The sequence below is a fragment of the Eubalaena glacialis genome, chromosome 11 (assembly GCF_028564815.1).
Source record: "Eubalaena glacialis isolate mEubGla1 chromosome 11, mEubGla1.1.hap2.+ XY, whole genome shotgun sequence".
NCBI lineage: Eukaryota > Metazoa > Chordata > Mammalia > Artiodactyla > Balaenidae > Eubalaena > Eubalaena glacialis.
In genome coordinates, this window is record NC_083726.1 from 26,855,910 (window position 1) to 26,868,785 (window position 12,876).

Here is a 12,876-nt window from a genome sequence, read left to right on the forward strand (position 1 = left end):
AACAGATTAGTGTTTAGTGCTAATTATTTCCCACTGCTGAGACCCTTCTGAGTACTCTACTCGTATCTCTCTGAAATGAAGTTTTAAGTCTGGCTTTTGGGAAAAGGAACTCTGTGTGAGCTCTAAATACTCATCCCTCTAATCCTTTCAGGTGGTCCTTTGCCATGGCCAGGAAGCTTTTGCAGAGCTCACCTTCTGTGTTTTCTGTCTCTTAGGGATCTTTCTTGCTTCATTATGTCCAGTGTCTTGAAAACCATTGTTTGTTTTTTGTTCAGTCTTTTATTTGTTTCAGGCAGGAGGGTAAACCTGGTCTCTATGCCATCTGCTGGCAGTGGAAGCACTTTTATTTTTAATTAAAATATTTTAATTAATTATGGAAATCTCAAACAAGTACAGAAGTATAGTGAGTGGTATGATGCATCCCCACATACCCATCACCCAGCATCAGTAATTACCATCTCTGAGCCAGTCTTGTTTTATCTTCTAACACTAATGCCTCTGTCTCTCAACCCCTCTGGATTATTTTGAAGCAAATCATATCATCTCAACCCTAAATATTTTAGTATACATCTCTATTATATACCAAAGCAGTTCCTCAAAAGTGTTTCCACAATACCATTTACATACCTAAAGTACTTATTTCTTTGAACCTCTTAGTGTTGTGTCTTTGTTCACGTATTCCTAATTTTCTCACAGTTTTGCTTGTTTGTTGTTATTTTTAAAGTTGGTTTGTTTGAAAAAGCATCCAAATAAAATTTACTTATTCTTTTTTAATTACCATTCCTTCTCACTTTGGACTTGAAATTATTACAGACTCTTGACATCATAAACCATATTATAACAGGATCTTTCCATCTGGTTTCTTTAGCCCCATTCACTGCCTCTCCTTCCCATAGCCACCAGTTCTCTCCCACCAAAACTTTTGATCCATCTTGCTTCTTCCTAAAATATACATATGGTAATGCTCTTCTTAAGCTTAAGAACCTTCAGTGAATAAGCAAGGTACAGAAAAATGTGTATGGTATGCCTTTCTTTATAGAAAAATTAAAAGTAGTATATATGCTTATATATCTGTATACTGCTTCAAGAAGGATACATAAATTATTGACAGTGGTTGCTTCCTAAGAGGGAAACTAGATGACTGAAGTGAGAAGAAGACTTAGTTTTTTAATATTATATTTTATTTTGTTTGAATTATTTTATTTATGTAATTATATTCATTTTAAGTAAAAGGAAAACAATTTTAAATACTGAGTAAATTATAAGAGTATGAACTTGGTGTTCAGGAAGCTTCCACTATGTGGCTCCCACCTCTTTCCCTTTTGTTTCCAGCCAGGATGCAGCTCTCCAAGGTGGCGTTTAATGGAAATGTGTCAGCATGGCCTTGGTGTCACAGAATCTAGAGATTACTACCAACATTAACACAGGGGCCCAGGATTCTAAATTTTCTGTAATGCTTAGGGTGGTTCTACCTAAAATGCCTTTAGGTCACCTTTGAGGATCATTTTTCTCCCCAGGGAATTTAATATTTTATCCATTCTTTGGTTTTGGGTTCTACCTAAGCTTTAGTTTTCCCATTCCTTTGATGTGCCATTCTTTCTATCCTAAATATCTTTTTTGTTCATCTTTACCTTTCTGGTAAGCCTGTATTGCCTATTTCTATAGGTATTCGTATGTATAAATTATTTTTCACTTGAAAGTTTGAACTTTTTATAGGGAGAGATATACTTCCTTTGAGGTTTTGTAACCTTTAGCAAGTTTGACTCTGTGTGTGTTTCAGTTTCGATAAAAAAGGGTATGATAATGTAGCTATATTCTGGATTGTTGTGGGGATTAAATAAATTAATGCATGTAAGAAATTGAGAACAGTATGTTATGTAGATTATAGTATGTTGCACAATGCTTTACATATAGTAGACATTCATTCAGTAAAGTTTTTGGAATATTTGGAGTATTGATGAATAAATAAATGAATATTATTCTTAGTTTTCAGAGATTAATGTAAATATAAACTAGGTCTTTTTTTTTTTTTTTTTACAACCAGTATTCATTAATTAATTGATTCAAGAAATAATCGAGTGTTTCCTTTGTGCTAGGCAGTAGTGCGAGGTTTCGGGAACACATGGTGACTAAAGACTAACGGTGTGTTCTTTTAAGGAGTTTACGTAAATACTTATTGAAATATGAGTTCTATAAGAGTGTAACGTGGAGGAGCCTAAATTAATTTTGCTGGTAAATATCAGCTTTCTCTGATTGAAAATAAGTCTGAAGAATTTCCTATGGTATACCAAATTGTTATACCTTTATTTTGCTTGCTTTAGAAAATAGAATCAGCCACTGTATCCAACATGATAATCTTAGCTGCCAACATAGTTTTTCCTATTAATAACAATAATAATAATCAGTGATTGTCTTTACCTCATGTTAATGGAATTTTGGACATCTCTGAAAGCTTGAAATTGAGTTTCTTTGTTTCAAATGATGGTTCTGTTTATATAATGGTTATTGTAAAATTAGGTATATCATGAAATTTCTGTTAGTTTAATTTCATTGTCATAATTAGGAGAGAAGCTTTGAAATTTGTCTGATTCTTCAATTTAATATTTGTGATTTCATATTTAGAATTGTTTTATATTTCTCTACATATTAGGTATTAAGTCCACAAAAGTTGGAATTGTTACGAGCTGAAATACAACAAGAACTAGAAACTCCAATGAGAGAATGTTTTAGGCATCTGGATGAAGTAAGTAATTTGTATAGAAGGACTGTGCATTTATCTTCATGTGACTGTGAAAGGCTTGAGGAAAAGCGTCATTCTCCTACTCAAAAGCCCTGCAATAGCTTCCGTTCTTACTCAGAGTCCTTATAGCAGCCTTTAAGACTGCACACGATCAGATCCCATTCTTCTGTCCACATTGGCCTTCTTGGTGTTTCTTTGGCACTTCAGAAATGGTGCAGTTCAAGTCTTTGCCCTAGCTGTTATTCCTGCCACGTATCTCTTGGCTAATTTTCTCATCTTTTTCAAGTCTGCTGAAATTTCACCTTTCCAGTAGGGCCTACTTTGACCAACCCTTGCCTCCTTTTAATATTGCAACTTGCCTTTCCTGTCTCTCTTTAGACTTTTGGATACCCATTTACCCTGCTCTACTTTTTATTTTTCTCTAGTATTTATAATCTTGTAATATGCTATATAATATTTATTGTGCTTATTTTTAAAATTTTCCCTTTTACAACTGCTAGAATGTAAGTTGTATGAGAGGAGGAACCTTTATCTGGTTTTGTTCACTGTTGTAGTCCAAGTTCCTAAAACACTTCCTAGCATACAACAGGTGCTCAATTAATGTTTGCTGAATGAAAGAATGAATTTCATGCAGCCTCAGAAAAGTAAAAATGTGTTAGTTTTTCTTCAGATTGAGATCAGTCTCCTCATATGAAATGTTGGTATAATGTGACTAAACGTTTAATAAAGGGAACAGGAAGAGATGACAGATATTGACTATATTAGGTACTATCCTAGACATTTTATACGTTACCTTATTTAATAAGCATACTGGGCCTTATACATACAAATGAATATTGTCCCCCTCAAAATGGTCCTCTTTGGAAAGTTGTAGACTAGTGATGCTGTCATTGCACAAAACAGTTGTGGGAATCCTCTTTTATAAATGATTTTCTGGCTTGATAAAGTCATCTTTTGAATATCATCCTGGTGGGTAACCAAAGCATTATGGTTTAGGAGTAGATTTAATTTTGGATTATAAAAAATCACTTAAATCTGAGGTAGGTGATCAAGTTAAGTAAAAGCATGTTTTTAAAAAAAAAAAAATATGTTTCTAATAAAATCACAAAACCCGCTTTCTTGGTTTGTAAACAGGCTTAGAAATCTTTCAACTGAAGATTTATAGTGAGCTGAGTATTTTAGGAGGCATGCTTTCCTTGTTAATTCCCTGATGTATGTTGGAACAGTGTCTCCATCTTCCTGCTCTGTTGCCTGAGTTTTTATTGAGATTCAGAATGCCAGCAGATTTTGAAGTGTTAGGAAGCAGAATTTTGGAGCATAGGCATTGCATGTGTTCTTGGTTAGTCAGGAGAATTGGTGCTACATATATACTTCAGACTGGTGTGTTGAATTGGACTATCATTGTAATATTTGACTGAACCTTGAGTTACTGTACTAAACATTCAAATAATCATTTACCTACTTAGAATTCATCCTTTTTGACTTTTAAGGGGGTATTTTATATTTTATTATAGAATTAATTTTTAAAATCTATTTTGAAAGGTGTGCTACATTTTAAAATATTATTTTATTAAGCCCAGAGGTCAAAAGTTTTGACATGCTAATACATTTTTATTATTAGAATCAGTGAGGAAATAAGATTAATTGAATGGTAATTTGTTTTACTGATACCTTTTCAGGAGTGTGCTAGTTCTGTGTGTAGCATTCTTGTCATGATAACTTTTCCAAGGTTTGTTTATACTTCTGTTAAGCTTAATTTTTACTTTTAGAATGGCTCTTAGTATAAAACAATTTAAAATTTTTGAAAAGGTGATTTTTGAAGTGAGTACAAGTTTCATTTGTAAATTTGTGATAAATTACAATCTTCTTTTAATTTAGGAAGTAGAAAAGTATAGAGCTGAATATAATAAACTTCGCTATGAACATACATTTCTCAAATCAGAATTTGAACACCAGAAAGAAGAATTTGCACGTATTTTAGAAGAAGAAAAAATAAAATATGAATCAGAGGTGAGTGACTGATTATACTAGTTTAGTCATTATCCTGCTAGTCAATAAAATTTTATGATTTTATATTTTTTGTGAATCTCAACTTAAAGTTGATTGCATAATTGTTTTATTAATTAATGGTTAAGTATTTGTCATGATTTTCATCTGCTCTATAGCAACATTTTTCTGGTGAATGTTCTTTTTGGACTGTTAAAAGAGGAAAAGATGAAGAAAATTTATTTTGTACCAGTCAATGGAGATAGATAGCAGAGACAGACTTCTCTTTGCAAATACAGTTTGTCTGTGTGATTGCTTATTTAGCACTGTCCCTCTCTACTTATTGGAATCAAACCATGTTCAGGAGAGCTCTGGCTGTCAGCCCATGCTCCCTGTTTCCACTGATACAAACAAGGGGTTTATACATTAGGGTGTGCCCATCACCATCACTTTGTTCTTTCTGGCATCTACAACTGCAACATTCTGTCTCTGATGCCTATAGCCTATACCCCTATTCTCTATCTATTAAGTTTGGCAGCCTCTCTTCTCATTTTGTTGTTTGTCTCCTAATTTTGCCAAAAACGAGGTTTGTGTCTCTTATTCTTCATGTTGCTTTTAGGTGATTTTTCAGGATGGAAAGAGAAATATCAGTTTTATGCTGCTATATTCAAATAAGAAATCTAATGCTAGTTGAATTTATTTAAAAATAGCTTGTTGTCCGTACTTACATGAAGCAGTCTATGTACAAACACATCTTCATAATACATTTATTGCATTGACTTTATTTGGAATTAATACATTTATTGCATTGACTTTATTTGGAATTAAGAGCTAAAATATACTCTCCTTCCTTTACCAATTACTAATTGGATCAGACTGATTTCTTCTTATCAGTGAGCAAATTGCTCCATGATTGTTTGAAATGTAAGAAGTTGAATGAACTTTGGACCTTTTGAGTCCATTAAGAATTTGGTACCAAAAAACTATAAATAATTATAGTCTTTTTCATTTAAAAAAATTATTTATGGCTTTTTTTTTACATATGATCTCATGTCTATTACGGTCAGTGATATGGAGCAGGACCGTCTTATGTTCTCCATTTTAAATGGCGACACTGAAGCACAAGATAAGTGACTTGCCCAAAGTCTCACAGAAACTCAGCAGCCAAGTTAACAGTAGAACTCAGGTACCCCAACTCCCAGCCCAGAGTTTTAAGTTTCAAATTATTAATGATTTGAGGTTGCCATGCTAATTAGGGACCATCTAACCACTGTAATATTGTAGAGAGATCAATTGATTTATATTATGTAAGATTTTGAAAGATTTTGAGTCTCTAATTATGATAGACTTAAAGGAGCTACATATAAAAATTTTCCTGTGGAAAAAAAAAGAATGATAAAAAGATTTCCAACCTAAAATGTAGATTTAGTATATTGAAGAGTAACTACTGAGGTTGAAGATAGTGATGCTTTATTTTATACTTTGCTTTTAAAATCTAATGTTGATGTTTATCTGGTAATGATTATTTGTATTCTGTAGTTTCTAGTTTTATTGTTTTTTTAAAAGAATGAAACCTGCATCTGAAACCTGATGGCTATTCTATTTTTCACCCATGAAAGACCAAATGATATTCATTAAAAATTTTAAGGTGCCAGTGGCATCTTAAATAATTTTCTAATTGGAATGTCTTATGACATTCTTAGAAATCTGGAGATAAACGGCTAGCTAAGAAGCTATGATTAGAAAAGGCTAGAAAAGTAAAACTTTCTAATAAGACTGAAGTTCTCGTATGAGTGTGTTTCATGTTTGGTAATTGCAATCATTGTTGCTTTTGTTGTGGTCATCCATTTACAATGCTTGGTGTCAGTTTATCTCTTGTAAAAATAAAATACAGTGTGTGTGTGTGTGAGTTGTGGAAAAAAAAAAAAGACTGAAGTTCTCTCCTTTCTACTTCCTAGTTGATTATGCAGGGGTAATATTAATTAGTGGATAATTGGGTATCTGCTTTCATTACATCACTTATCTTTACACTCCAGTTTCTCTATACAATTAAAGTAAAAACCAGTGAGATGATGTGGACACAAAACAGCAGTAAAACTTCAAAGTAAAGCCTACTCTTGCCATCTATCAATTTTACAATTTTAACTGGTATAAAATATATTAGCTTGGTGTACTAAAAATAATTGGATTTTCTTACATTAATTTTCTCACACAATACTGTACATTTTCACTTCTACAGATAAAAGAAATAACTGAATATTCTTTAGTGTTTTGTTTCATAGGGGAATACTTGAGGAAGATTTTGTTAGTGTTTTCCTGAGGAGCACTCTAGGAATTCACATGTCCCTCATGATATTTTGAAGTTTAAAAAGTATATGAAAGAAAAAAAAAAAAAAGGATATGAAAGAAGATATCCTTATGAAAAAGATAATAGCATGATTTCTCAGTGCATTTGGCTGTATACAGATGAAATTCTGAAGTTACATATATAGTTGTTATTTGGAAGTGGTACTACTGTGTTTATATTTTATTAGGACTCTGATTTTATATTATTCTGCAAATAGTAATGAAGAGCAGTACAAAGAGTTTTAGGTACAGGTGATTGTAATGTAGCCTGAATGAGTGAAAGAGTAATCCAGTGGAGATACTAAGATCTTGAGAGAGGGCACTGAGCACTGCATCATATGAAAAACTGTCAGTGACACAATACATAGTGACAGGTCTCTGAGATTATTCCATCATGCTCTCCAAACTGGCTGAGCTCTACCTTGGCTTGTATGGGGCTGGTGAGAAGCCAAATTTCCTATGGCAAAAAAGGAGAACTTCTTTGGGTCCCTGTTACCACATGCTGTTTTTTCATTATAGCACTGGTAGCACAGAACTGATAATGCGCTCCTTCTTTGGGTCCTTATCCTGACATGTATGTCGGTAGACATCATGAAATCTCTCAAAACACTTCTTTTTTGTTCTGATAGGTTTTGAAGTTCTACCTGGAGTGCTGCTTTAGGTCCAGGTGGGTTCCATTATCTGAAATATTCCAAGTTCTCTAACTTACACCCTTCTCAGATTACTCTGAACTATTGATACATTACAATAGATAAAAGTCTCCCAAATTAAAATTAAATTACTTCACAGTTGGAATTCTCTGGAATTGATTTTAGCAAACTTTTAAGAAGGGCTTTGTGAAATTTTACTCATTAAACTTTTCTGTGAATGCAGTTTTGAATATCTCAAAAACTTAACTTTTTGCATGTAAAATTTTAAACATTTTAGGTGTTCATTTAGCATGACATGGGGAACTGATTTCACTTCTCTGTGCATCAGTGTCCTCATCTATAAAATGGTGTTATCAGTAGTATCTATCTCATGGAGTTGTGTTGAGGATTTAATAAATTAATGTGTGTAAAGTGCTTAGACAGCACATAGTAAGCCTTCAATAAATGGTAGCTGCTATTATCATTACTTAAAGTTCCACATGCTCAGATTTCTTGAGTATATGATCTTGTCCTTTACTTGAGCATGTTAGAGTTTTCAGTGTCAGGTCTGCACTTAGATCCTCTAAGTGTTTTGAGGGCATATCTCATTACAGTGCCTGCATCCCCCATCTTCATCTCACCATCATTCTGACTGCTCTGCTTTCAGGTGCTCTCTGCCCTAGCTTTTCCTATCAGTCACAGTTAGTTATCTTTCTTTTACTACACTCATGACCTCTCGGGGCCTGAAAAAGGCATATGTTTATTATCCCTATTCTCTTGTTCAGTTTGGGTAGAATTCTTCTAAAGACACTGAACATCACCTCATTTCCCAACAGTTCTTGAATCCCATCGTCTGATCTTTCCATATTTATGTCTGGAGGCAAATACATAGTCATGGGGAGAAAATTCTTAGTACTATCTTTCTCTTACTAGGAGAAAGTAAGGAGTTTAAGGAAAGGAGATCTTTCCAAAATTAGAAAGATTTGGTTATCTTCCAAAATTAGATTAAAATATGAACTTTAAATCTGTAAATAATTTAAGTGCTACCTTCTTCTTAGTGTAAATAAATGAGAAAATGTTTTTGTTTTCCATCATTGATATAGGAAAAATCAATTCTAATACATATAGGGGAAAAGGGGAAATTTGGAATAATAAGAATATAAAAAGGTAAGCTAACTTGATTTTAAAAACAAAGATCAGGGAACTTGAAATTTCATCTGCAAAATGTTTACCATAATGCCTGACAAATAGTAAATATTCAAATTAATGGTATTATCACTATTAGTACCTGATAGCATTAATCATAGTACTAATTTTCATAATAAATATAGTAAATATTTTAAAATAGATTTCATATTTATAAATGAGAAGCTACAGAAGTTGAAGAAGTGAAAGAAAACAAATTTGTATTTAATTTACTGGGAGAAGCACTTTATAATTCTTTGAATTTTGTCAACAACCCTAGAGATTAGATAATCATTATTCCCATTTTATAAATGAGAAAACGCTCATGAAGCACTGAGAGACTGGTTCAAGGTTGGACAGCTAGTAGGTGGTAGAGCCAGGAATCAAATCTAGGTAGTCTGGGGGTTTCTGCTTCTGGCCATGGTAGAGTTTTAGGGACTGAATTTAACTTAAGGTGCTGACTAAAAACTGGGACAAAATATAGGAAACTGTGGTTTTCAGATATTAGAAAACAGGCAGTACAAGGCAGTGATCCCTAAAAGAAGGAAACAAATAAAATGAGCTCTGAGATTGCCTCATCTTATGTTCACCAGAGTGGAAAGGCCACCTAATGCATGGTGCATTGCATAGAAGACTCAGAAGGATTTTATCTCAGTAGTAGGGCCAAATTAGCCCCACAATAGTGGCTACTCTGGTTCTGCCTAACAAGTGTAAAAGCAAGATTTGAAAGGATCAAACTATTCCTAAGTAACTTAACTGAATAATAGAACAAAGATTTTTTTTTTTTTTTAATTTATTTATTTATTTTTGGCTGGGCTGGGTCTTCATTTCTGTGCGAGGGCCCTCTCCAGTGGCGGCGAGCGGGGGCACCTCCTCATCGCATTGCGCGGGCCTCTCACTACCGCGGCCTCTCCCGCCGCGGAGCACAGGCTCCAGATGCGCAGGCTCAGTAGCCGTGGCTCACGGGCCCAGTTGCTCCGCGGCATGCGGGATCCCCCCAGACCAGGGCCTGAACCCGTGTCCCCCGCACCGGCAGGCAGACCCTCAACCACTGCGCCACCAGGGAAGCCCCTAGAACAAAGATTTAAAAGTATGTAAAGGAATACAAAAGAACCTAGCATTAAAATAAAATAAAATAAAATAAAAATAAAATTCACAATGTCTGACATCCAGGATAAAAGGACTGGGTTCATAGTTGTATTCTACCAAACATTTAAGGAAGAAATTATACCCCATCTTTACAATTTCTTTCAAAAGATAGAAGGAATCTTCTTAATTCATTCCATGAAGCCAGCATTACCCTAATACCTAATCCAAACAAAGATGTTACAAGAAGACTATAGACCAAACTCTTTCATGAACAAAGAGGCAAGAAACCTCGACATAGGGCTTCTCTCGTGGCACAGTGGTTAAGAATCTGCCTGCCAATGCAGGGGGACGTGGGTTCGAACCCTGGTCTGGGAAGATCCCACATGCCGTGGAGCAACTAAGCCCATGCGCCACAACTCCTGAGCCTGTGCTCTAGAGCCCGCGAGCCACAACTACTGGAGCCCGTGCTCCATAACAAGAGAAGCCACCAAAATGAGAGGCCCGCACACCACAGCGAAGAGTAGCCCCCACTCACCGCAGCTAGAGCAAGCCCGTGTGCAGCAATGAAGGCCCAATGCAGCCAAAAAATAAATAACTAAAATAAAATAAATTAAAAAAATAATAAAGAATCCTCAACAAAATATTAGCAAATTGAAATCAACAATGTATAAAAAGAATAATGCATCATGAACAAGTAGGATTTATTTCAGGCGTTCAAAGCTGGTTCAACATTAGAAAATGAACTAATGTAATTCATCACATCAATAGGCCAAAGAAGAAAAATCACATCATCATATCAATAGATACAGAAAAAGTTGTTGATAAAAGCCAACACCCATTCATGATAAAGCTCTCCGCAAACTAGGACTAGAGGGGAACTACCTCAACTTGATAAAGAACATCTATAAAAAAAGTACAGCTAACGTCATACTTAGTGGTGTGAAACCAGAAGCTGTCCCACTAAAATCAGGGAACAAGGCAAGGATGTCCCCTCTTACCACTCCTTTTCAGTATTGTACTGGAGTCTTAGCTAATACAATAAGACGAGAAAAGGAAATAAAAGACATACAAATTTGGAAGGAAGAAATAGAGCTGTCTTTCCTTACATGATTGTGCAGAAAATCTGAAACAATCAATAAAAAACTCCTGGAACTAATCCAGCTTTTACAGTGGAGTTGCAGGATACAAGGTTAATATACAAATGGCAGTCACTTTCCTATATGACAGTAATCAACAAGTGGAATGTGAAATTAAAAACATATCATTTACATGAGCATTCCCCCAAATGAAATACTTTAAAAAAATATGTACAAGATCTAAATGAAGATCTGATGAACCTAATCAAAGGATGAATGGAGTGATATTTCACCTTCATGGAGAGGAAGACTTAATGTTGCCAAGATGTCTGTGCTTCCCAACTTGATCTGTAGAGTCAGTACAGTCCCAATCAAAACCCCAGCAAGTTTTGTGGATATTGACAAACTGATTCTAAAGTTTATAGAGAGGGGCAAAAGACCCAGAATAGCCAACACAATATTGAAGAAGAACAAAGTTGAAGGACTGACTATAAAGCTATGGTAATCAAGACAGTGTGCTGTTGGCAAAAGAACAGACAAACGGATTAATAGAACAGACCGGAGAGTTGAGAAATAGACCCATAGAAATATCATCATCTGTTCTTTGACAGAGGAGAAAAGACAGAGGCAGAGTAGAGAAAAATGGTTTTTTCAACAAATGATGCTAAAACAACTAGACATGCAAATGCAAAAAAAAAAAAAACGGATCTAGACACAGACCATACAACTTCACAAAAATTAACACAAAATAGATTATAGACCTAAATGTAAAACTTAAAATTATCAAACTCCTAGAAGATAATGTAGGGAAAAACCTAGATGACCTTGGGTTTGGTGATGACTTAGATACACCACTAAGATATGGTACTTGATACATGAAAGAAATAATAAGTTAGACTTCATTGAAGTAAAAAATTTCCACTCTGAAAGACACTCTAGAGAATGAGAAGAGAAGCCATAGGCTGGGAGAAAATATTTGAAAAAGATATATCTGATAAAGGACCGTTATCCCAAATATACAAAGAACTCAAACTCAACAATAAGAAAACAAACAACTGGATTAAAAAATGGGCCAAAGACCTTAACAAACATCTCACCAAAGAAGATATACAAATGGCAAATTAGCACCTGAAAAGATGTTGAACATCATATGTCATTAGGGAATTAAGGACTTCAAGGGAGATGACATGTGAATCTGAGATTGGAGGAAAAGGGGAGAGCTGAGGCTGTGTCCAAGATCTTTACCCAGAGGATGGATAGCAGTGATTGAATATGAGCTCCTCCAGAACAGAGGTTTTATGATTGTAGCTGACCCTTGAACAACACGGGGTTTGAACGGTGCGGGTCCACTTATACCTGGATTTTTAAAAATAAATACACATACAGTACTGCATATAAGTGGACCTGCACCGTTCAAACCCATGTTGTTCAAGGGTCAACTGTACACAGTCCACGGTTAGTCGAATCGGCAGATGTAGAACCCGCCCATACAGAGGACTGATTTGAGCCCTTGGATTTTGGTATCTGTAGCAGGTCCTGGAACCAATCCTGTTAGATACTGAGAGCCGGCTGGCTGTCTCTGCTTATCTGCTAGGTTCTCTAATGTATCCTTAATACCTAGAACAGTGCTGCCTACACAGTAAGTACTCAATAAATATTTGTTGCATGGACGAATGAACAGAGAAGTTAGAAGGCAGTGATTACCAGTTTTGGGAGTAGTGACTTGGTAGAGAACTCTTGTTAAGGAGTTACAAATGTGAGATCTAATCCTGAATTTGCTATTAGCTAGCTCAGGCCACAGCTTCAGCTCTCACTTCAACTATCA

At 35.0% G+C, this 12,876-nt stretch overlaps 1 protein-coding gene across 1 annotated transcript in view; it reads left to right on the forward strand.

Annotated features, from left to right (window-relative positions):
* Positions 1 to 12,876, forward strand: part of CEP83 (centrosomal protein 83) — a 117,367-nt gene that overhangs the window by 57,714 nt on the left and 46,777 nt on the right. The window contains exons 4-5 of the mRNA XM_061204249.1: positions 2,651 to 2,743; positions 4,619 to 4,750. Coding sequence (XP_061060232.1) covers positions 2,651 to 2,743; positions 4,619 to 4,750 — 225 coding nt within the window. The remainder of the gene's footprint in view (positions 1 to 2,650; positions 2,744 to 4,618; positions 4,751 to 12,876) is intronic.